This window comes from Crotalus tigris, unplaced genomic scaffold (genome assembly GCF_016545835.1).
Source record: "Crotalus tigris isolate CLP2741 ecotype Arizona unplaced genomic scaffold, ASM1654583v1 scf7180000019036.79488, whole genome shotgun sequence".
NCBI classification, from domain to species: Eukaryota; Metazoa; Chordata; class Lepidosauria; order Squamata; family Viperidae; genus Crotalus; species Crotalus tigris.
Window position 1 is genome coordinate 1 of NW_024097337.1, and position 26,373 is coordinate 26,373.

The 26,373-nt window shown below is 45.0% G+C and overlaps 1 protein-coding gene across 1 annotated transcript; it reads right to left on the reverse strand.

Annotated features, from left to right (window-relative positions):
* Positions 1 to 1,015: 1,015 nt before the first annotated feature.
* On the reverse strand, positions 1,016 to 26,349 carry LOC120314985 (maestro heat-like repeat-containing protein family member 7; the record flags this gene model as incomplete). Its single annotated transcript, XM_039358614.1, has 14 exons — positions 26,332 to 26,349; positions 26,119 to 26,238; positions 23,606 to 23,685; positions 22,322 to 22,457; positions 18,348 to 18,443; positions 16,887 to 16,991; positions 14,261 to 14,393; positions 10,967 to 11,085; positions 9,853 to 10,002; positions 9,145 to 9,299; positions 6,858 to 7,005; positions 5,191 to 5,372; positions 2,690 to 2,827; positions 1,016 to 1,130 (listed from the first exon to the last, which is right to left on the reverse strand). Coding segments are annotated over exons 1-14 (1,695 nt in total), but the record flags the coding sequence as incomplete, so codon positions are not given.
* Positions 26,350 to 26,373: the final 24 nt, after the last annotated feature.

The following is a 26,373-nucleotide window of genomic DNA, read 5'->3' on the forward strand; positions in this document are numbered from 1 at the left end:
CTCTCTCCTTCCCTCCCCTGCCCTCCCTCCCTCTTTTCCTCCCTCCCATCTTCCTTCCTTCCTACTTTCCTCCATCTTTCTTATGTTCCTTCCTTCTTTCCTTCTTTCTTCCATCTCTCCCTCCCTCCCTCCCTAAGTTATTCCACTGATTAAGAGAATAACAGAAGACCTTGGAGGTCTTCTAGTTCAAACCCCTGCTCAAGCAGGAGATCCTATACCAGTGATGGCGAACCTTTTAAAGACCCAGTGCTCAAACAGCAACCCCAAACTCACTTATGTGTCACCAGGTGCCAAGTGGGCGTGGCCCACTGGGTGGGCGTGGCTGTGGTGGTCATGGCAGACTGGGTAGGTGTGGCCAAGGTAGGTGTGGTCACCTTGATGTTGCTCCTGGGGAGGGATGCCTGTGGGGGCCGGGCAGAGTTGGGGGAGATCCAGGGGGTCTCTGGCAGGTGGGGCATTGCGCAGGAGGCTAGTCCTGCAGGGTGAGGCAGGGCAGGGCTGCCATTGTCACAGGGAAAGGTGAGGCAGGGGCCGGGGCGGCTGTTGCCTGACACCATCGGCCCCTGCACACAGAGGCCAGTGAGCGCACGGGGGCCGACAGTGTCCATCAGCAGCCACAGCCTGCCGGCCCCTCAACCGGTGCATTCTGGGGCTCCGCAGCCCACCACCAGCAGTTCAGAGAAGCTGCCTCTGAGCTGGACGGCCGGCCAACAGCTGAGGCGGCTATGCAGTGGGTTGTGCCTGGGAAAAGGAGAACATGCGAGGCCAGGAGGGATGGGACGGGGGGGGGAGGGAAACCAGCCGTGCTGGGATGCATCCGGCCACGTGGGACCTCGGTGAGTTAGCGGGCGGCTGGTTGAAGAGAGATAGTTGCCATCTCCTTCCAGTCTCTTCTTCAAAACCTCCAGGGATGGAGCATCCATAACTTCTAGTTTCTAACAATAAAGTTCTCGTGAACTCTGGGCCACTTTCCTTGACCTCCCGAATGTTGAGGTGCGCCACAACATCTGCTCACCTCCGAAAAGAAAGCCATCCCGATAGTCTTCACCTTGATATCCGAATGGCGAAGGTATGTGTTGGCCTGTCGAAACATCAGCTTTAGCTGTACGGTAGAGAACGTGAACAGTGTCCTAAAAGATCAAGTACGGGAGAGACCAGGCAAGATCCGCTGGTTAGTGAGAAGACTCACCAAGTTAGAGACACCACCATCTGAATCATCGATAAAGAGATTGAATGAATTTAGAGAATTTTTATGGCTGCTCGCCCTCCATTTAAACCCTGGGTGTTTAACACCTGTTCATCAATAAAGCCTCAAAACACAGATCCAAACCAAGGTAAAAAATAACCAGGTGGATATTTAATGTGGGTAAAAATAAGCACGCGGTTATTTACAGTGCTTGTGGATATTGAATGGGCTACAGAAGTCTGGATCTTGCAACGTTTAGACAAATGAATGCAAATCACTGCAAAAGTTAGTGGCTATCTGACCCCCCACTTTGATCCCCTTTTCTCTCTCTTTCTCTCCCCCTTCTTTCTCCCTCCCTCTCTCCCTCTCCCTTTCTTTCCCTCTCTCCCCTTCCCTCCCTTTCTCTCTCCCTCTCTTTATCTCTCTCCCTATCTGTCTCCCTCTCCTGATCTCTCCCTCTCTCCTTTCCCTCTTCCTCTCTCTCTTCCCCTCCCTTTCTCTCTCTCCCTCCATCTCCCTTTCTCTTCCCTTGTCTCCTCTCCCCCTCCCTCTTCCTCCCCCTTACCTCCATCTCTTTTCCTCTTTCACTCTGTCTCCCTCTCCCCTTCTCTCCCCTCCCTTTCTCTCTTCCTCTCCCTCTTCTTCTCCCTCTTTCTTTTTCTCCCTCCCTCCCTCTCCCTCCGTCTCTCCCCCTCTCCCCTTACCTCCCTCTTCCCGTCTCTGTCACACTCCCTCCCTCTCCCTTTCTTTTTCCTTCTCTCTCCCCTCCCTCTCCCACCCTCCCTTTCCCTTTCTCCCTGTCTCTCTCCCCCTTCCCTCCCTCTCCTCCTCGCTCCCTTTGCTTTTCTCTCTTTTCCTCCCACTCTCCTTCTCCCTCTTTTTCTCCCTCCCTCCCTGTCTCCCTCCGTCTCTCCCCCTTTCCTTGCCTCTCTCTCCCCCTTCTCCTCCTCCCTTCCTTCCTTTCTTTTTCCTTCACCCTCCCTCCCTCTCCCTCTCCCTCTCCCTCTCCCTCTCTCACCCTGCCTTTCCTTTTTCTCTTTCTCTCACTGTCTCTCCTCCTTCCCTCTCTCCCTTTCTTTCTCTCTCTCTCCCCTCCCTCTCCCACCCTCCCTTTCCCTTTCTCTCTCTCCGTCTCTCTCCCCTTCCCTCCCTCTCCCCTTTCTCCCCCTCCTTCTTTCTCTCTTCCTCTCCCCCTCTCCTTCTCCCTCTCTTTTTCTCTCTCCCTCTCCCCTTACCTCTCTCCCCCTCCCTCCCTCCCTCCCTCTTTCTTTCTTTCTTTCTTTCTTTCTTTCTTTCTTTCTTTCTTTCTTTCTTTCTCTCCCTCCCTCCCTCCCTCCCTCCCTCTCCCTCTCCCACCCTTCCTTTCCCTCTCTCTCTCTCTCCCCCTCATTGTCTTTCTCCCCCTTCCCTCTCTCTCCCCTCCCTCTCTCCCTTTCCCCTTCCCTGTCTCTCTTCCTCACACAGCCACTTATAGCCAAGCTCTTTTGACTTTTAATTTCTTACCGGACCAGGTGGAAAATGGCTTCAAATAAACTGTCAGGGCTCGTCAGCATCCTCCAGCAGCCCTTCTTCCCCAGAGCGTTGTACTCCTCCAGATAGCCAGCGCACCGGATCAGATTTTTGAGGGCTTGCACTGCCGAGCTAAAACAGACAAAGGAACAAGAATCAGGGCCAACCATCCAGCTGATCCCCCCTCCCCTATAAAGCCCAGGCTTGCATTGACATCAATCTATCTCCCGCTGGTTTTCAGGATATTGTCAGGTTTCAGTTTGCAGCATGTGCAGCAACCACAAAACCTAACACAAAATAAACAACGACAAAAAATCAGCCCTGTCCCCCCATTTTTTTTCTTCCCCCTCCAGCAATAAAGTTGGTTATTAGGGCTCAAGGTGGTTTGGTTAATTCCAAGTTTCCTTGCTCGGCATCACAAAAAAGCATCCTTAACTCCAGGAGAAATAAACAACCACAACGGAAGCCACAAACACCTGGCCCAAAAAGAGATAGCGGCAGCCACGAAATAAAGATGTTGGAAAGGCTGCACATTCTTCTGAAGAGTGTGCGCTACATAACAGGGACTGCCTCGCTGGCGAAAGGCAGGCAATGAGAAAATCAGTTTGCAAAACAGTCTGTCGATTAGAGATCATGGTTTGCACAGGCTAACATGAACTTGGGGTAAAAGTAGGGTCTGAGTGTGCTTGGGGCGCATCCGTCCCAATATCATCCAACTGACCAGCACTGAGTCTTATGGTTAGCCAGGATTGCAGCATATGGTATGATAGTGATGTCGGCTTACATCTACTCTGATCAAAAAGCATTCCAGTAAAACCATGATTGGACCAAGCCATGTTGGTTGGCAGCGTCAATGTCTATGGGTCAGTCTGGAGATGAGTTGTGTCTGAGCTCAGTTACTATGACTTACAACCATTCATTTTAGTGACCGTTTGAAGTTACAGTACAACCCTACTGAAAAAAGTGACGCAAAGGAAGAAAGCTAGAATAAGGTTGAAAAAATTGGGGTTTTTGACTCATTAGAGGAGATTTTATATTGTCAATTAAAGGGTTAAAGGGAGATGTTGAGATAAGAGGAATTTTAGTTATTAGATTTAAAATAGTTGGAAATCAGTTGAAAATGATTCGATCTGTTTAATATTGATCTAAAAGGGAAAAGAAAATTAATTATCATGAATATGTTTGATTTATTGATTAATCCAGGCAATATATATATAAAATGGTTTTGATTTATTAAAGGGGATATTGTATTATTAAGTAGATGATTTAATATGGTGGGAAATAGATAACTTTTATGAAATAGAACAAGATTACATTCAAATAGATAAAATGTGTATTTTGGATATTATAGTTTGTTATGAAGTAAGATAAGGGAAATTTTGATTACCCAAGGTCTGAAAATTATGGAAATCAAAGCTTAAATTGGAATATTGATGAGAAATTAAAAAATTAAAAATCAATAACGGGATACGGATTGTTTATGAAGACTGAATGTAATTAAGATATGTATAAGCTAAAATGTATCGATAAATGTAATAAGGATGCTTTTATTGAGTTGATATAACTAGAATTGTATTAGCTTGAATACGAGACAGTAAATGTTAAGGGAAAAAGAGCAGAAATATCTGATGTTGTAATCTGAGATTTTCACTAAAGATTTTGTTATCAAACTATTGATTCACCCAGTCACCACGTTGCCTTTTAAATACTCAAATGTAAAATTGGAAAATTAATAAAGTATTATTTTAAAAAAAAGTGACGTAGGGCCGTTTCTTATACTTACGACCGTCATAGCGTCCCCATGGTCACGCGTGATGGTGTGACTCAGATTTATGACCGTCTCAGAGTCAGGCGATCCCCTTTTCGCGACTTTCTGACCAGCAAAGTCATGGGGGGGGGAAGCCATCTTTCCTTACAACGGTGTGACTAACTTAACCAAATGTAGCGATTCAGTTAACAACTGTGGCCAGAAAGGTTGTTGTACAATGGGGCAAAGTTCACTTAAAGACTGTCTCACTTAGCAACAGAAATCTTGGGTTCAGTTGTGGTCGTTAAGTCGACTTGGGGAAAAAAAACCTCTAGGCCAGTGATTCTCAACCTGTGGGTCGGGAAGACCATTTCACGGGGGTCGCCAAACAACGCAGTCCGCCATTTTTTTCCCCTTTTCCTTAGCTGTGCTACTCCCTTTTATTCTATTGGCTTTTGAAAGCCAATTGAATAGACTCTCTTGAATAGAGTCTAATTCTATTGGTTTTCAAAAGCCAATAGGAATTGTCCAGACTGTCTCTGCCCTGCTGAACCCGCCAAAAGTCCCATTCTGCAAACGGTGCTGCACCAGTTGAGTAGTCCTCGACTTACGACCGGTTGAGTAGTCCTCGACTTACGACTGGTTGGGGGGTCGCGGCATTAAAAAGTTGAGAACCACTGCTCTAGGCGTCTGCTGAGGTTTGCAGAAATGGAGAAAAGATCCAGATTGGGGCGAGGAGATTCCTTACCTCAAGGGGTTGACTTGTCCTAAGTTCTCACTGATGGTACTTGGTTTTCTTGATCCCCGTTTGCTTCCTCCAAGCAGGAAGTAGATCTGCGTGATCAGTCCAATGATGAGGCTAGGGAACTTATTTTCGATAGCTTCAGCTGCCTCAGGTATGGAGAAGATGAAACAGAGAGCATTGGTGGCCTAGACACGGGAGGAAAGGAGAGTCACTTTGTGCTCATCAGGTTACTTAGATCAGGGGTCCCCAACCTGTGGGCCATGACTCACTCCCGGTCCGTGGCCTATTCACAACTGGGCCATGTGAGTGGCTGGCTGATGCGCGCGTGTACAGCTTCACTCATGCGAGTGTCATGGGCTCCCGGGCCCCACTCACGTGAACGTCGTGGGGACTCGGTGCCCCGCTTGCATGAGCACTGTGGGCATGTGGGGCCTCACTCACACAAGCTTTGTGGGCGCTCAGAGGCTCACTCGCATGAATGTCATGGGTGCTCTCAGCCCCACTCCCGTGAGCAAAGGGTGCTCTTGCATGCCCACACATGTGCACACGAGCCTGCCTCTTCCACAAAAGCATCCCCTCTTTCCCCCCTCCCCACTTTGGGCCGCCAACCCAGAAATGTTGGGGAACTCTGACTTAGATTACAAAGTCCCAAAGTGGAATGAATGAATGAACGAACAAATGAATGAATGAATATATCAATGAATGGTTGAATAAATGAAATAAATGAACCAATGGATGGATGAATGGATGGATAAATGAACCAATGGATGGATGGATGGATATATAAATCAATGAAAGGGTGGCTGGCTGACTGAATAAATGAATGAACCAATGAATGGATGGATGGATGAATTATTGAATAAAAGAACCAATGGATGAATGAATGAATAAATGAACCAATGGATGAATGAATGAATGAATAAATGAACCAAAGGATGGGTGGATAGATGGATGGATTAATGAATAAATGAACCAAAGGATGGATGAATGGTTGGATGGATGGATGGATGGATGGATGAAACAATGGATGGATGGTGGATGGATGGATGGATGGATGAACCAATGAATGGATGGATGGATGGATGAACCAATGAATGGATGGATGGATGGATGAACCAATGGATGGATGGATGGATGAACCAATGAATGGATTGCTGGATGAACCAATGAATGGATGGATGGATGAATCAATGAATGGATGGATGGATAAATAAATGAACCAATGAATGGATGGATGGATGGGTGCATTGATGGATGAACCAATGAATGGATGGATGGATGAACCAATGAATGGATGGACGGATAAATAAATGAACCAATGAATGGATGGATGGATGAATGAATGGGTAGATGGATGGACGGATGAATAAATGGATGGATGGATGAACCAATGAATGGATGGATGGATGGATACCACTCTGCTTCTGGCAAGGAAGCCCAAAGACGCTTCAATCTCCAGTAGGGTCTTTTGGGGGGTGCCTTACCCCAAATTTTGTTCCAATTTCAGCCCCCACAACTTTACCCACTGCCTCCCTCCAACCAGGGCAAGCCTGCTCTCGTGCCTCTCACCAACTCTGAGCGGGTGGCCTCCGGAGGTGACCCTTCTGCTCAGCCCTTCCCCCTTCCACGTCTAGATAAAAGGAAAACAGAGTCGCTGGCTGACGGTTTACCGCAATTGGCATAATTGACTTGCTGTTTCTTCTGCCGGCGGTTTCCAAAATGGGATCTTCGTCCTGGAGCCTTTTTAGGAGTGGTCTCATGATCTTCATATTGGCATAAGGGTCAGTGACCAGCGCCCTCCATATCTCTCTTGCACTTCTGCAGAGGTGGGAAAAAAAATAGATTTGGGCCAATCAGATTCTTTCCCCCTTTCAGAAAAGACTGCCAGTCCCGATATAAAAAAGCTTGCATTGGAAGAAAGGATTAGAAAACTGATGGAGCTTGCAGCGATGGCCAAATTAACGGCTTTAATCCAAGAAAAGAAATACACAGGTAGTTATCCCAAAGATGCTTTTTTACGAGGCAATGGGACTTTCTTGCTTGTTTAGTTTTTTTCCTTTGAAGACATTTCGCTTCTCATCCAAGAAGCTTCTTCAGCTCTGACTGGATGGTGGGGAATGAAAGGTGGGGAATGACAGGACTTTTATTCCTGGCAGGCAGCTGGTCATTTGCATTCTTTTAGTGTGTCATTCACACAAATCATCTGCACAAATGGTTGGAAACTAATCAAGGAGAGAAGCAACCTAGAACGAAGGAGGAATTTCCTAACACTGAGAAGAGTTAACAGTGGAACAACTTCCTCTAGAAGTTGTGAATGCTCCAACACTGGACATTTTTAAGAAGAGACTGGACAACCACTTGTCTGAAATAGTATAGGGTCTCCTGTCTGAGCAGGGGGTTGGACTAATGACCTCCAAGGCCTCTACCTACTCTATTATTCTGTTATTCCTAGGTTCATAGGCCTGGAAGGGACCTTGGAGGTCTTCTAGTCCAACCTCCTGCCTAAAGCCAAAGAGGTAACCTCCCCACCACAAGTCTCTCACTGGTACCTTGCTCAATAGTAGTAACTGTGAGAGGGACCTCGGAGTCCTAGTGGACAGTCACATAAATAGGAGCCAGCCATGTGCTGCAGCTGCCAAAAAAGCCAACACAATACTTGGCTGCATTAACAGAGGGATAGAATCAAGATCACGCAAAGTATTAATACCACTCTACAAGGCCTTGGTAAGGCCACACTTGGAATCCTGCATTCAGTTTTGGTCACTGCGATGTAAAAAGATGTTGAGACTCTAGAAAGAGTGCAGAGAAGAGGAACAAAGATGATTAGGGGACTGGAGGCTAAAACATATAAGGAACGGTTGCTGGAATTGGGTAAGTCTAGTTTAATGAAGAGAAGAACGAGGGGGGATATGATAGCAGTGTTCCACTATTTCAGGGGCTGCCCCAAAGAAGAGGGAGTCGCTATTCCCCAAAGCGCCTGAAGGCAGGACAAGAAGCAACAGATGGAAACTAATCGAGGAGAGAAGCAACCTAGAACTAAGGAGAAATTTCCTGACAGTTAGAACAATTAACCAGTGGAACAACCTGCCTCCAGAAGTGGTGAATGCTCCAACACTGGAAGTTTTTAAGAAGAGACTGGACAGCCATTTGTCCAAAATGGTATAGGGTTTCTTGCAGGAGCAGGGGGTTGGAGTAGATGACCTCCAAAGATCCCTTCCAACTCTATTATTATTATTATTATTATTATTATTATTATTATTATTATTATTATTATTATTATTATTATCATCACCACCATCATCATCATCATCACCATCATCATCATCATCATTATGACTCACATCTTACCCCTCGACACACCCACACTTGAAGCCCTTACAAGCAGAATACCGACATCCCTTAAACTTTGCTGAAGATGTTACCCAGCCTGGTAACGAAACGTTCGGAAACCAAGCACAAGCTCGGAGGACGAACCTCCACCCTCATCCTCCACCTGAGCTACAGATATTCACCACTATCATGAATGATTGAGAATCTCCATAGACCAGTGGTTCTCAACCTGTGGGTCGGGACCCCATTTGGGGTCGAACGACCATTTCACGGGGGTCACCAAACAACGCAGTCCACCATTTCCCCCCCCCCCTTTTCCTTAGCTGTGCTACTCCCTTTTATTCTATTGGCTTTTGAAAGCCAATAGAATAGACTCTCTTGAATAGAGTCTAATTCTATTGGCTTTCAAAAGCCAATAGGAATTGTCCAGGCTGTCTCTGCCCTGCTGAGCCCGCCAAAAGTCCCATTCTGCAAACGGTGCTGCACCAGTTGAGTAGTCCTCGACTTACGACCGGTTGAGTAGTCCTCGACTTACGAACGGTTGGGGGGTCGCGGCATTAAAAAGGTTAAGAACCACTGCCCTAGACTGTAAGAAAACAGGAGTCCTCATCTCCTTGAGGTACTTACTGATCGCAATCCAGGGAACACTCCAGTAGAAGGTCCACCACCTTGTTGATCCGTTTGGAGGCCAAATGACAAACTGACTTCAAGGTGTTCTCTTTAGTGGTCGGCTCAGTGATGTTGGGGAGACGCCGGTATATTTCCCTGAGGATCATGGGTAGCTACGGCAAAAAAGAGATCAGAGGGATGAGATCCAGTGTCGGTCTCCACTGGAGAGGCACTGGAGTTGATCCCTCCCACCCACTGGGCGAAAAAAATTGGCTTGCAGAATGTCAAAGTTTGCCTTACATTTTTTGGGGAAAAAAACCATCTGATTTATCAAGCCCCGTGTGATATGGACAACACTGAACCGAATTCGTGCTGGCCACGGTAGATGCGAAGAGGCCCTCTATAAATGGGGCAAAATAGCATCACAGAATTGTGACTGTGGGCCCCCCCCCAAAAAACCCCCATCCAACTGGCTCTCTAAATAAAGTTTTCATGAAAGCAATATGGCTATTTTGTTTTTCCCTGACCTTCTTCTGGAAGGTTTACCCAAACTTTATAGCCTTAAGATCACCGGGTGGTCTCCCATCCAGCCCTAACTTTCTTAAAACCAGCCAAAGTGTTGTCATCACCAAGAGTGCCTCGGAACACAAGGTCTCATCCATTCTCATCGTTCTTTTCCACAAAATCTCCTATATCCCTTTTGCTCCAAACCCTGCCTTTTCTTACTTCCTCCATATCCATGCCACACTCCTCCAGAAAGGTGTTCAGTAGTATTCCTGCAGCCTGTGAAATATTCTTGTCCTCATTTGTGAGTGCCTCGAGAGCTTTCATGATCAGGTCCGTGATTTGCATAGGGGAGAGGTGCTCACCAAAGGCCTATCGGAGAGAAGAAAAGGAGACCACACAGAGATGAATCAGGGTTTTTGACTCCCTTCTCTCTACAAGTCAAGGGGGAGGGGGTTGTTTCAGAGACAACAGATTTGGGGAAAGCACATCATGCAGCGAGGCAGGGCTTATTCTATGTCATCAATCACATCCACTGATATTAGGGCGTGGGTAAAAAGAAGCCAACAGGGCAGCTACAATTGCCTATTCCTAGACATTAGAATAGAATAATAGAGTTGGAAGGAACCTTGGAGGTCATCTAGTCCAACCCCCTGCTCAGGCAGGAAACGCTACACTATTTCAGACAAACGGTTGTCCAATCTCTTCTTAAAAACTTCCAGTGTTGGAGCATTCACCGCTTCTGGAGGCAGGTTCTTCCACTGGTTAATTGTTCTAACTGTCAGGAAGTTTCTCCTTAGTTCTAGGTTGCTTCTCTCCTTGATTAGTTTCCATCCGTTGCTTCTTGTCCTGCCTTCAGGCGCTTTGGAAAATAGCTTGACTCCCTCTACTTTGTGGCAGCCCCTGAGATATTGGAAGACGGCTATCCTGTCCCCCCTCGTCCTTCTCTTCATTAAACTAGACATACTCAATTTCTGCAATTGTTCTTCATATGTTTTAGCCTCCAGCCCTCTAATCATCTTTGTTGCTCTTCTCTGCACTCTTTCTAGAGTCTCAACATCTTTTTTACATCGTGGCGACCAAAACTGCATGCATTATTCCAAGTGTGGCCTTAGTAAGGCACTGTAAAGTGATATTAACCCTTCATATGATCTTGATTCTAATACATTCTTATACATCGATGCCATAGATTGTATGGGATGGATAGCCAAACTCCAGCCTTTGGATCATGCCATCCCCACTGTTATACTGGCTTTTTGGAGCATCTCCATGTTCTAAGGAGGAGGACAGAAAGGAAGGTCAAGAAGAATCAAGGCAAAATGCTGGGCTAACCTACCTTAGCCATTTTAGAGATGTTGTTGTAAAAAATTCCCGATCCCGAACCAAAGAAATCCTCTCTCAGCCACTTCACTATGTTCCCCTTTTTATTCTTAGGCTTTTTATCCATCTCTTTAGCTTTATAGGGAGGGGAAAAAAAAACACAACGTCAAATTTTGGCATTCAGAACTTCTGAACATCCTTCGCCGGACTGCTGGTTTAATCGTTCCAACCGAAGATAAAATGTATAGCTCAGGGCTGAAATGTGGGGTCCTTGGTGCTCTCTGAGCTTGGTGGTTTTCTTGCAGATGTTTTATTACCCAACTAGGTAACATCATCAGTGACAGAAGAGAGTGGAGAAAGAAGCATCTCTGTTTAGATACTATTTGGTTAGAAAAGAATACTTGTAGCTATGGCTTGGACTGTGGAATCCTGGATGTTCTCTGAGCTTGGTGGTTTTCTTGTAGTTGTTTCATTACCCAACTAGGTAACATCATCAGTGCTAGAAGAGGGCAGGAGGAGGAGGGAGAGTGAGAGGAGGAGGAGAAAGAGGAGGAGGAGGAGGACGACGACGACTGTGGGCTCCTTGGTGCTCTCTGAGCTTGGTGGTTTTGTTGCAGACGTTTCATGACCCAACTAGGTAACATCATCAGTGTGTTGACCCGGAATTAGGAGACAGCATAGGACAGTGATGGCAAACCTTTTAGAGAGTGAGTGCCCAAACTGCAACCCAAAACCCACTTATGCATTGTCGAGTGTCGGGTGGGAGTGGCCCATTGGCTGGGCGTGGCCAATTGGGTGGACATGGCTGCAGTGGTAACGGCAGACTGGGTGGGACTAAAAAGTTCAATCAATCAATTCCAACTTTGCAAGATCTTTTTTTTCCCTGTGAGAAGTTGAAAATGACTGATTGAACCTTTTTTTTTTTTTTTGCACATGGCAGTGGAGGCCTAAAGCGAAAAGGTTTTATAAAACCCAGCTGAAGGCCTAAGACTGGAGAGACTGCGCACATTTCCACAGAGAGGCTCTGAGTGCCACCTCTGGCACCCGTGCCATAGGTTCGCTACCACTTGATAGGGAATATCAATTGCGAAATGTGCGCAGATGGCCCTGCTGACCTTGGGCACTTGCAGAGTCATGGATGCAGGGTCATGAAAGGACAGCAAGGAAAACACCCCATGTCCTAACCCACCCGGGAACGTACGGTGTCTTTAGGGAAACACCCAAAAGGGAACATTTTTAGCTACTTCTGCTTTCTCCCTTCTTAATCTACAGCAGTGGTTCTCAACCTGTGGGTCGGGACCCCATTTGGGGTCGAATGACCATTTCATGGGGGTCGCCAAACAATGCAGTCCGCCATTTTTTCCCCCTTTTCCTTAGTTGTGCTACTCCCTTTTATTCTATTGGCTTTTGAAAGCCAATCGAATAGACTCTCTTGAATAGAGTCTTTCCAAAGCCAATAGGAATTGTCCAGTCTGTCTCTGCCCTGCTGAGCCCGCCAAAAGCCCCAGTCTGCAAACGGTGCTGCACCAGTTGAGTAGTCCTCGGCTTACAACCGGTTGAGTAGTCCTCGACTTACGACCGGTTGGGGGTCGTGGCATTAAAAAGGTTGAGAACCACTGATCTACAGTGTGCCAGACTTACTGGGTGAAATCTTTATCTTATGTGTGTCAGCTTTGCCGGACGGATTGCTTATGTAATCAGAAAGAATAAATACAAGGATTTCTTGTCATTCGGGGCTTCTCTCTTTCGGAGGAGCCTGTCTTCGTTCAGCTGAATAAAAACGTAAAGCTTAAAGGAAACGTCTGGTTTCCTGTATTTTTTTTAATCAAGCAAAACCTCAGAACCTGCACAGCAAGTGATGAGGATGATGGCCATCAATACCGAGAGGGCAAAACACTTGTGTAGAAACACAGAGAAAGGTTCCCCCCCTCCTTCTAGTACTGATGGTGTTACCTAGCTGGGTCATGAAATGTCTGCCAGAAAACCACCAAGCTCAGAGAACACTAAGAACCCCACCCAGCTGTCATTACCTGGCACCGTCATCAGGCCCGTGTGTGTGTGTGTGTGTGTGTGTGTGTGTATGTGTTGCATACCGTTGTTCTGATGACCTTGCCAAACAAACATTTGCAAAGAAAAAAAATGGCTGGCTGAACTCAGCCTTGCTGTGTAGAGTGACAAAAATTCTTGCTAGAAAGGAAAAGGAACATGGGCAGGGGAACTCTTGTACTCCAGTTTGGTGCATCTTTGCATTAGGGTTGGTGATGCTAAACCAGGCATACGCTCTCTCTCTCTCTCTCTCTCTCTCTCCCTCCCCTCCCTCTCTCTCTCCCTCCCTCTCTGTCTCTGCCCTCCCTCCCTCTCCTCCCTCTCTCTCTCCCTCCCTCCTTCTCTCCCCTCCCTCCCCTCCCTCTCTCTCCCTCTCCCTCTCTGCCCTCCCTCCCTCTTTCTCCCTCCCTCCCTCCTTTCTCTCCCCCTCTCTCCCTCTGTCCCTCCCTCCCTCTCTCTCCCTCCCTCTATCCTTTTTTTGGTTAACACAATCGGCTGGACCTTAAAGAGAAAATAAATAGGGTTACATAAGAGACAAATTACACGAATGAATGAATGAATGAATGAATGAATGAATGAATGAATGAATGAATCTAACCGGATTTAACTCTGACTACGTTTGCCTGTTGTGCAAATGAAGCGTTAGGTTCGGAATTGATTTCATTCTGGAAGCTGAAATCCATACGTCTTAAAATTGCCAAGGTTCACAAACACTGGGTTAAGCTTTTAACTAACCAAATTTAACAGATCCTTTACTTTATTTAAGGCCCGTCTTTCAAATGACTGTGGACGGCTCCCAATTAAAAAATGAGAAGACATATGAAATGGTGTCGAAACTATAAAACTAACGTATAATTTAGTGTAAGGCTAAGCACTCGTTCTTTAGCTTTTTCCTTAACACTGCCTGCCCAATCAGTAACTTTGTTAACCACTTTTCCCCTTCCCACAATACCTCCAGCCATCCAATTACTTTGCAAAACACGGTAAGACACAAACAATGGGCCAAGACTGACAATCCCGTGCTGGGTGACCGGAGATGCTTAGCCTAACTGACCCACATAATGTGAAAACTCAGTCTTAAAAGCACCCCCGGCCCCAAAAGAAGCCAATATCAATTGTAAATTCAAGGCAACTCTGCCAAGCCCGATGCCTAGGGTCTTGGTCAAGCCAGAGGCTGTGCCACCCCGTGCTCTCCTGGGCAGCGTGCATCTGTGGTCTCCTTACAGCACGCCAGCCCCTTGGTGAGGGAGTCAAAATTTCTCACCCATTTTGTTCATGAGGATGTAGTGGAGGTGGTAGGCGGCCTCTGCGGAAGTCTGGCCAATTTCTTTGCCTTCGCCAATGTGCAGGCCCAGCAACGCCACCAGTTGCCCCAGCAGAAAAAAGTCAGCTGTCGTCTAATGAAAGGAAGGAAAAAGGAGGAGAAAGGAGAGAAAATGGCGCATGAAGCTTTCAGCCTGCTGAAATCATAGAATACAAACCATAGAACCAATACAGACCATAGAACCTTAGCATCACAGAATCACAGAACTGTAGAATGATAGAAAATTATAATCATAGAATCTTAGAATCATAGCATCTCAGAATCATAGAATTTTTATAGAATCTTAAAGTCATACTATCATAGAATCAGAATCTTAGAATCACAGAATCATAGACTGAGAATTACACAATCTTAGAATCATGGAATCTTAGAATCACAGAATCATAGACTGATAGAATTACACAATCTTAGAATCATGGAATCTTAGAATCACAGAATCATAGACTCATAGAATTATACAATCTTATAATCATGGAACCTTATAATCATAGAAGCTTAGAATCATAGAATCTTAGAATCACAGAGTCTTAGAATTATAGAATCTTAGAATCATAGTATCACAGAATCATAGAAACTGAATCATAGAATCATACAGAATCTTAGAATCATGGAATCAGAATCTTAGAATCACAGGATCATAGAATCATACAATCTTAGAATCATAGATCACAGAATCATAGAATGATAGAAACTTAGAATCATAGAAGCTTAGAATCATAGAATCACAGACTCTTAGAATTATAGAATCAGAATCATAGTATCACAGAATCATAGAATGATAGAAACTTACAGAATCATAGATCTTAGAATCATAGAATTATAGAATCTTAGAATCATAGTATCATAGAATCAGAATCTTAGAATCACAGGATCATAGAATCATACAATCTTAGAATCATAGTATCACAGAATCATAGAATGATAGAAACTTAGAATCATAGAAGCTTAGAATCATAGAATCACAGACTCTTAGAATTATAGAATCCTAGAATCATAGTATCACAGAATCATAGAATGATAGAAACTTACAATCATAGAATCATAGCATCTTAGAATCATAGAATTATAGAATCTTAGAATCATAGTATCATAGAATCAGAATCTTAGAATCACAGGATCATAGAATCATACAATCTTAGAATCATAGTATCAAAGAATCATAGAATGATAGAAACTTATAATCGTAGAATCTTAGAATCATAGAATCTTATAATCCAGTGATGGCGAACCTTTTAGAGACTGAGTGCCCAAACTGCAACCCCAAACCTACTTATGCATCGTCCGGTGCCGGGTGGGCATGGCCAATTGGGTGGTGAGGCCTATTGGGTGGGCATGGCTGCAGTGATAACAGCAGACTGGGTGGGACTAAAAAGTTCAATCAATCAATTCCAACTTTGCAAGACCTTTTTTTCCCATGAGAAGTTGAAATTGATTGATTGAACTTTTTTTTTTGTTTTTGCACACAGTGGCAGATGCCTAAAGCAAAAAGCTTTTATAAAACCCAGCTGAAGGCCTAGGACTGGGGCGACAGCGTGCGTGCCCACAGAAAGGCCTCTGAGTGCCGCCTCTGGCACCCGTGCCATAGATTCGCCACCACTGGTATAATCATACAATCATAGAAGCTTAGAATCACAGCACCACAATGCTGGAAGGAACTGTGATTTTTTTCTCCTCCAACCCGCTGCTCAAGCAAGACTTTTTTTTTTATTAAAAGTTTTACAAATTACAATATAAACCCACCCATCACCTCCCCCCTCCCCCACTTCCCAGAGCTGATTACAGGGTAACAAATAAACAAACATACTCTAGCTAACATAAACCAACTAAACTATCAATCAAAACCATAATACACTTTAACTCCTTCTCAAAACAAATATTAACAAATTAAGACAAAAATAATAATACCATTAATACTATTAATAATTATCTAAAATCTATTCAAAAGCAAGATAATACTTTTCAGTTTCATAATTCTTCTGAATATAATCAATCCATCTTCTCCAAACCATAATATATCTTTCTTGTGAATGATCCTTCAAATAGGCGGAGATTTTCGCCATTTCTGCCAAATCAGACACTTTAAGTATCCATTCTTCCAAAGTAGGCAATAAGTCTTTCTTCCAATATTGCCCCACCAATAATCTTGCAGCAGTTATGAAGTTCAACATCAAATTAGTTTCTTTAACATCCAAATCTACAATAATACCCAACAAAAATAATTGCGGAGTAAACTTTATTTTTTTCCTAAAAATCTTTTGAATATTCCACCAAATCTTAATCCAAAAAGCTTTAATATCTTTACAAGTCCACCAAATATGAAAATAAATTGCATCTAAATTTCCACATCTCCAACATTTGGGCTGTAATTTCGGATACATGTGGGACAACTTTTGGGGATCCAAATGCCATCTATAAAATATTTTATAAAAAAATTTTCTTAAATTTTGTGCAAGACTTTTGATAGCATCCTGGTCACATCCCAAAGGCACTTTTTCCAAAAGGCAACTGGACTTTGTTATTTTTCCTCTGAAAAACATTTCACTTCTCCTCCAAAACTGTGACTTACATCGAAATCTGTGTGTTCAGAAACAAACTTGAGGAGGTGCCAGGTGCTCTTAATTGCCCTCTCTCTCTCATGAATCTTGGGAGATTCAATCCAGGTATTTGTGTGCTGCCAGGGAAAAAAAAGAGAGAAGGAAGGAAGGAAGGAAGGAAGGAAGGAAGGAAGGAAGAATTTGTGATTAACAATTTGAAGATCCACAGAATTTGCCAGCACTGGGGAGAAAATTGAAGGAACCAAACGAAGTTGAGACATTTGCCAGTTTAGGTCTATGCTAGACTCAAAACTAGACCAGTAATTGAAAATTTCTGGAATAAAGCTAGTCCTTGATTTACAACAGTTCATTTAGAGCAGCGGTTCTCAACCTGTGGGTCAGGACCCCATTTGGGGTCGAACGACCATTTCACGGGGGTCGCCAAACAATGCAGTCTGCCATTTTTTTCCCCCCTTTTCCTTAGCTGTGCTACTCCCTTTTATTCTATTGGCTTTTGAAAGCCAATAGAATAGACTCTCTTGAATAGAGTCTAATTCTATTGGCTTTCAAAGCCAATAGGAATTGTCCAGGCTGTCTCTGCCCTGCTGAGCCCGCCAAAAGTCCCATTCTGCAAACGGTGCTGCACCAGTTGAGTAGTCCTCGACTTACGACTGGTTGAGTAGTCCTCAACTTATGACCGGTTGGGGGTCGCAGCATTAAAAAGATTGAGAACTACTGATTTAGAGCCCTGGTGGCATAGTGATTAGAATGCAGTATTGCAGGCTAATTCTGCCCGCAATCCTGACCGTTTCAAGGTCGACTCAGCCTTCCTTCCTTCTGAAGTTGGTAAAATGAGGACCCAGATTGTTGGGGACATTATGCTGACTATAAACTGCTTAGAGAGGGCCATAAAAGCACTGTAAAGTGGTATATAAGTCTAAGGGCTATTGTTATTTAGCGTTCAAAGATACAATGGCCCTGAACAAAGGGAGCCATGACTGTTTTTCACACTTATGACTGTTGCAGCAATCCCGTGGTCACATGATCGAAATTCGGACGCGTGGCAACTGACTCATATTTACGATGGTTGCAGGGTCCCGGGCTCTCGCGATCTGCTTTTTGCGACCTTCTGTAACTTTGAACGGCTACTAAACGAACGGTTACGCTAATAACGGAGAAATAGTGGAATGGCATCCTTAAAGAAAGGATGCCAAAAGAGGGACTAAATGAAATGCGAATGACAAAAAATGAAAACAACGTTTTAACTGTTCTAAATAATTAAATCGAATTGTCGAGTTGTCCCACGACAAATTGGCTGTGGCGAGTGGGCCGTGGAGAGGTGTCCCATTCCGCAGCCGCGACAATACTTTGCCAACAAACAGCAACATCTGCCTATCCCTGGTCCTTGGGAAGGACGGGGAGACTAAATTGCCAAGTCCCGTCTGAACATCTTGCCGACCATTGCAACCAGCCACAATGAGAATAAGTCTCACCATCAAGATCTCTTGCAGGGAATCCAAATTGGGAGCCTCCGACAGCAAGCTGGTGAGCATGGAGCTGCAAGCGGTCACCGTCTGGTGGTAAAAATCCTAAAAGGAGAAGAAAAATCAGAAGGAAGAGGTGGCGTAAAGAAAAGAACAGCGCATAAAGGAGGCAGAAAAACCAGGGGTGAGGAACGAGGGCCTTTTTTATGACTTGTGGACTTCAACTCCCAGAATTCCTAAGCTCAGGAATTCTGGGAATTGAAGTCCACAAGTCATAAAGATGGCCCTCGTTTCCACACCCCCTCTGCAGTAAACGAAGCGGCCAATCTTGCAGGGACTTTTTTTTTTCTTCAAGAGCCGGAGGAAATGCTTGAGAACAAGGAACAAAAGGACTTCCTTAATGTTGTCGTTCAGAAAAGGCTTATTAAAAGGTGGAACGTCTTCCTTGCAATTCTGGGATATTCAAAGACAGGCAGTCCTCAACGTACGACCACAGTTGAGCCCAAAATTTCTGCCGCTAAGCGAGACAATTGTCAAGTGAGCTTTGTCCCCATTTTATGACCTTTCTTTCCACGGTGGTTAAGTGAATCACTGCGGTTGTTTAGTTAGTTACATGGTTGAAGCGAATCCAGCTTCCCCATTGGCTTCGCTTGTTGGAAGGTCGCAAAAGGCGGACACGTGACCACGGGGACGCTGCATTGGCTGTAAGTGTGAAATAATGGTCCTACGTCACTTTTTCCAGTGCCGTTGTAACTTCAAAAGGCCACTACATGAACTGTTGTAAGTCGAGCATTACCTGTAGTTGCCCATCCAAGACTGAACCATGCCTGACCTTGCTTAGCTTTATCAAGACTAGCCCTGATACACTGCTGGACAAAATTCTTTATTCGATTTTGTTGTTGTTAGTTGCGAAGTCGTGTCCGACCATCGCGACCCCATGGACAACGTTCCTCCAGGCCTTCCTGTCCTCTACCATCTTCTGGAGTCCCTTTAAGCTCACACCTACTGCTTCAGTGACTCCATCCAGCCACCTCATTCTCTGTTGTCCCCTTCTTCTTTTGCCCTCCATCTTCCCCAGCATTAGGCTCTTCTCCAGTGAGTCCTTCCTTCTCATTAGGTGGCCAAAGTACTTGAGTTTCAACTTCAGGATCTGGCCTTCTAAAGAGCAGTCGAGGTTGATCTCCTCAAGGACTGACCGGTTTGATCGCCTTGCAGTCCAGGGGACTTGCAGGAGTCTTCTCCAGCACCATAGTTCAAAGGCCTCCATTCTTTGGCGCTCAGCCTTCCTCATGGTCCAACTCTCACAACTATATATTATTGTTGTTAGTTGTGAAGACCTATCGAGACCCCATGGACAACGTTCCTCCAGGCCTTCCTGTCCTCTACCATCTTCTGGAGTCCATTTAAGCTCATGCCTACTGCTTCAGTGACTCCATCCAGCCACCTCCTTCTCTGTCGTCCCCTTCTTCTCTTGCCCTCCATTTTTCCCAGCATCAGGCTCTTCTCCAGTGAGTCCTTCCTTCTCATTAGGTGGCCAAAGTACCTGAGTTTCAGCTTCAGGATCTGGCCTTCTAAAGAGCAGTCAGGGTTGATCTCCTCTAGGACTGACCGGTTTGATCGCCTTGCAGTCCAGGGGACTTGCAGGAGTCTTCTCCAACATTTTTTTGAATTTCTACAGCTGCCATTGGGGAGGTTACAAAGCCCTCCCTTGGTGGGAAAAACAGGAGAAAACAAGGACTGCTTTACAAAGCTACATGGGAGTAGTACAGGCACTCCTCGACTTACAACTGATTGCTTAGTGACAACTACCTCTACTTAAGACTGAATTTCAAAGAATTTCAGAGTTAAAAGTTCAAAGGTCCCATGATTGCTTTTTGGGTGCTGGCTTGCCTTTACAGCTGTTTGCAGTGTCTCAAGATCACATGGCCACATGTTTTTGACCTTTATTGCTGGTTTCGAGCATTTTCTTCTAGTTTCCAACAAGCAATGCCCATTGGGCACAATGGAATCGCTTAACGACCATGTTATTCGCTTAATAGCTACAGTGTCTGCTTAATGACTGCCGCATTCACTTCATGATCACTGCAAAAATTGTCCAAAAATCAGGTCCAGCCACTTAGTGCCTCAACTTATGACTATAATGACTTACAGCCATAATTCTGACTCTGTTACAGTGGTAAGTCAAGGACTATCTATAACTCTTGGTACAGATTCTCCTCCTTGAGCAGGGGGCTGGACTAGAAGACCTCCAAGGTCCCTTTTAGCTCTATTCTGTTCTGTTCCATTCCGTTCCATTCCGTTCCATTCCATTCCATTCTATTCCTCCATATTCTATTCTATTCTATTCTATTCTATTCTATTCTATTCTATTCTATTCTATTCTATTCTATTCTACTCTACTCTACTCTACTCTACTCTACTCTACTCTACTCTACTCTACTCTACTCTACTCTATTCTATTCTATTCTTAAAATGGTTGGTCTAATGCAGGAGTGTCAAACTGCCAGCCCACGGGCCAGTTGCATCATGCAGAAGCCGTGCCCACCCCAGCTTCGGCAATGCAAAAAATGTTACGATATGTTGTGACACGTCACATGACGTGGTGAGTTTAACACCCACGATCTAGTGGATTTGGGAGGAAAATCTATCGGCATCAACAATATCAGGAGTTGCGTTCTTCTACAACGGGGTGTCCAATTGTGGCAACTTTAAGACCTGTGGACTTCAACTCCCAGAATTCCCCAGCCAGCATATGCTGGCTGGGGAATTCTGGGAGTTGAAGTCCACAGGTCTTAAAGTTGCCACGGTGGACACTCCTGTTCCACAAGGTGCATACAGTCTTTTGTTGTTGTTTCTTTAGGATCTCAACAGGACCAAATAGACAATCTGGGCTCTGCTTCTATTTTGGAATTTGCATAGTATAATTTTGCCCTTCCATCTTGTGGCCAAGGAGCTGTAATGGATATGTCCTCCAAGTCAGCAGGAAACAAACTCAGGTCAGAGAAGTTGTATCTTTTCTTGAGGGTTCTTACAGATGATCTAGGAATCATAGCTAGTGCATGTAGATCATGGTTGTTCTGCACCACCATATGCCCTTCTTTCGTTTGGGGGCAAAAGGGGGAGATGGGGAGTGAGTCCTGAGAAGATACTTCAACCAGAACAGAAGAAGAAGAGGAGGAGGAGGAGGAGGAGGAGGAGAGAAAAGTTGATGAGGAAGACCATGGAGATGTTTAGAAGTTAAAAATACGTAGTCCTATCAAGAAACGTATAATGAGTTGAAGCATTCTTTCAAGACTGTTGGAAGAAAAGTCTTCATCATGGTTCATCCAAGCTGGGAATAAACATAGCAACTGCTTTGGGAAGAAGGTTGTAGTTTATTGGAGAGGACAGCCAGACAGGAAGATGGTTCTGGCAGCAAGAGAAGTGAAAAAAGGGCTGAGCATGTAGGAAGTGGGTTTTTATACCCTCTGGAGTCTTTTGTTTGGAGTTATTCCTGTGGCACGAACTTTGACCTGAGTCTGAGTGCCTTTCTGGTATTCTGATAGTGATGGGTCAGTCTTATTATGTCCAAAGGTCATATCCTGCTTCCCTAAGGCTGATGACTCTTAGAGTTTTGATGAGGTATATAGATTTTAAGTCTTTGTCTTCTTAATTTCCTAGCTCCCTGGATTTATATCTGCATCTCTATAGAGCTGGTTTCTGCTTGGGGAAGGGAGACTTGGAGCTATTAAGAAAAACTGGGCATGCTTTCCTGCGTTTTTCAAGATCCTTGGAAGAAATATATTTTTCTGCCCTTTTAATATTTCTTTCTCTGGGGAGCTGACTTCCCACAAGACCAAAGATGAAGGGGACAGGCCAAGGTGCCATTTGGCTCAAAGATCGATTCAGAGATTTTGAGGATATCTTGAATCATGTTTCACCTTGTCCTCCCACCAAAGGTCCATATGGATCTCATATTGCTTTGCTCCATCTGGACTGCTCACCTGCGTGTAGGTTGACTGGGTTGGGCTAGCAGCATTCACTTTGGTCATTTTCAGAGCCGGCAGGGAAAATACCCTTTGAATGCTTGTGTTCACCAACTTGGACATCACCTCTGTGTTCAGTGTAGGCTTCAAACGACTGATGAAAGATAAGAAAAGAGGAGGGGGGTGAGAAGATCGTAGACCCGTAAGGCTAGAAGGGCCCTTGGAGGTCTTCTAGTCTAACCCTTGCTTTTTGGTGGTGCTTATACCATCCTGGTCAAATGGTTGTCCAGTCTTTTCTTGAAAACCTGAAGTGATGGAGCACGCCCAACTTCTGGAGGCAAACCGTTCCACTGATTGATTGTTCTCAGTGTCGGGATTGTTCTCCTGGATCTCCCTTTGATGAGCTTCCATACCTTGCTTTTTATTTTGCTCTCAGGTACTTTGGAGGGTAGGTTGGCCCCCTCCTCTCTGTGACAGCCCCTCAAATATTGGAAGACTGCTATCATGTCACCCCCTAGTCCTTCTTGTAATTAAACTAGACAGAGCAACAGCAACAGCACTTGGACTTATATACCTCTTCACAGTGCTTTACAGCCCCTCTTTAAGTGGTTTTACAAAGTCAGCCTATTGGCCCCAAGAATCTGGGTCCTCATTTTACCAACCTCGAAAGGACGGAAGGCTGAGTCAACCTTGAGCGGGTCAGGATCGAACTGCTGGCAGTGGGCAGAGTTTGCCTGCAATACTGCATTCTAACGAGTGTGCCACCAATGCTATCATCCATCCATCTATCTATCTATCTATCTATCTATCTATCTATCTATCTATCTATCTATCTATCTATCTATCTATCTATCTATCTCTATCTACCATATCTTTGTCTGTCTGTCTGTCTGTCTGTCTCTCTCTCTCCCTCCCTTCTAGCACTGACGATATTACCTAGTTGAGTCATGAAATATCTGCAAGAGAACAACCAAGCTAAAAGAGCACCAAGGATCTCACAGTTCTCCTCCTAGCACTGATGAAGTTACCTAGTTGGGTCATGAAATGTCTGCAAGAAATCCATCAAGCTCAGAGAGCACCAAGGACCCCTCACCTCTAAATAAGCACACTCACCTCGTTTCCCAGATCTGAACTGCCCAGATGGCCAGCATGCAAATTGTTCACCCTTCCAAATTCTGGACTGACCTTCTAATTCAACGTGTGCTCTAGAGCCTGAGGATTTGGCATGAAAATCCCAAAACTGGGTCCAGCGCCAGATTCCTACAACCCTGGTGATAAGGTGGGGGTGGTGGAGATACGTACGTCATGCAGGTGATTGTGATGATCGCTTGATGAAGAATTATGACGGACAAAGATCTCGCAGGCTCATTTTCAATGACTTCCTGAAAGGAGGAGGAGTAGGAAACACATTTAAGAACGCTCCACAGATATGGCCACCATCCAACTGGCTCTATTCCCATCCCTATGCTTGTTCTGATTGATTCAAGAAGTCCTCAATTTAAAACTGGTCACTTAGCTATCATTTAAACTTGTGACAGATCTTTCCAGGACTACTTATGATCCAGATCCGAAGTTCCAAGAGGAGTGTCTTCCTCAGTGATCATGTGATTCCATTTTTGTCACCTGGCAACCAGCCTGCATTTATGGCAGTTTGTGGTGTCCCATCATCATGTGACCATGATTTAAGTTGGGGATGGGTAACTATGGCCTGTTTACAACCCGTGAACTTCAACTCCCAGAATTTATACTCCTTGCAGACAGCTGGTCATTTGCATTCTTTTAGCGATTTGTTGAGGCCACTTGGAGGTTTATCTGTGTCCTCAGGGTCATCTGAGCAGTGCAAATGGGTGTGAAGGGACCCAGGGCAGAAAACATCCTGTAGCCAAGAAGGTTCCACACCCATCTGCACTACTCAGGTGACCCTGAGAACAAGTGGCCTCAATGGCTCTCTAAAAGAAGGCAAATGACCAGCTGTCTGCAAGGAGTATCAATCCTTCCATTCCCCACCATCCGGTCAGAGCTGAAGAAGCTTCTTGGATGAGAAGTGAAGTGTCTTCAAAGAAAAACAAGAAAATCCAGTTGCCTCTTGGAAAAGCACCTTTGGGATAATAAGTCACAAGGAGTTTTTTCCCCGTGTGCCATCATTCTGCTGAACATCTAATTCTTATAGTACTGCCTTATCTCTATTTACCCACATCCTATGGCTGTATTTTATCCTTCTCATCTTTTTTACCACCTTCTCTTATTGATACCATTATTATGATGATTATTATTATTGTGTTGTTTTGCATGTACACTGAGAGCTTCTACATTGGAGAGAAATTATTGTTCTGTCCCAACCTATGTGAGTCCTTGTTAACTGACAAGGACAAACCCCTCTTTTAACAAGTAGGCTGGAAATGCAGGGAAAACAAACCCCTTTTATTATTATGTACAGACCTGCAAAATGTCCCAAAAGCAAAGGCAAACAAAACACGATGCAAACGGAGAATTGTCCCAAGGCAAACAGAACACGATTCAAATGGAGAATTGTCCAAAGGCAAGGCAAACAGAACAGGATTCCATGAAACTTGAGTCCTTTGCCAACGATTGCCTTCAGCAACCAGCACCACCCACACCTTCCCTTTTTATTATGCAGCCCCAAGGCGTGGCTTCTCAATGCCTTCTTCTCCTCCTTGGAGTCGCCCCATTGCCTCCCTCTGTCCTGCTCTTGTTGCCTGTCTGCGTTTGTGAGCATTTATGACAATGATGGCGAATCTTTTAGAGACTGAGTGCCCAAACTGCAACCCACTTATGCATCATTGAGTGCCGGGTGGGTGTGGCCCATTGGCTGGGCATGGCTGTGGTGGTAAAGGCAGACTGGGTGGGACTAAAAAGTTCAATCATTCAATTCCAACTTTGCAAGATCTTTTTTTTTCCCACGAGAAGTTGAAATTGACTGATTGATTAAACCTCTTTTTTTGTACATGGCAGCGGAGGCCTAAAGCGAAAAGGTTTTATAAAACCCAGCTGAAGGCCTAGGACTGGGGCGACGGCGCGTGTGCCCACAGAGAGGGCTCTGAGTGCCGCCTCTGGCACCCATGCCATAGGTTCGCCACCACTGGTCTATGATGTCTTCCAGCTGTGAGAGTCTGACTCAGCGTCCCAGCACAGCTGGGTCTCAGCCTGAGCACAAGTGGAGGGGCCAGGCTCTTCATCAGCTTGTAAGTCCTGGAGCTCATCAGAGCCTTCCTCCGACTCTGATAGCTCTCCAGGCCCCTCCTCCTCCTCCTCCTTTGATTCCCTGGATTCAGCTGCCGGGTCCACTGGCTGGCACGGAATCACAACAATTCTCTATGTCTAATCACACTTGGCTAAATAAATTACAGATAGTCCTCGACTTAACAGCCATTCATTTAATGACTATTCGAAGTTACAACCGCACTTTAAAAAGTGTCTTATGGTGGTTTTTCACACTTACGACCATTTCAGCATCTCCCTGGACACTTGACAACTGGTTCATATTTACGACGGTCAGAGTGTCCCGGGGTCACGCCATGCCCTTTTTGAGGACCTTCTGACAAGTCAAGTCAAAGGGGAAGCCGGATTCATTTAACGACCGTGTGACTAATTTAACAACAGTGATTCAGTGAACGACGGTGGCAAAACAGGGCGTAACATGGGGAGGAACTCACTTAACAGTTGTCCCACTTAGCAACAACCGTTTGGGGCTGAACTGCAGTCGAGGACTACCTGTGGTCAATTCAATTCAATCCAAATTCACTTTCAAAAATAAATACCCCCAGCAGCACCTGTCCCCCCCCTCCCCCACTTACAATGATGTTTATGACCAGTTCAGGTTTATGGGGTAAATTGACGTCCTGCCTCCTGGTATGGACAAGAGCTTTGGTGATCATGATCACGGACCTCATGAATGCTTTTTTCAAGGCTTCATCCTGGAAAACACAGGGTGGATAGTGTGGGGTTAGAAAAAAACAGAAGGAAGAGGATTGATTGATTGATTGATTGATTGATTGATTGATTTAAACCTTGATGTAGCCAACCATTTTCAGTTGAACTCTGAGGGGCTC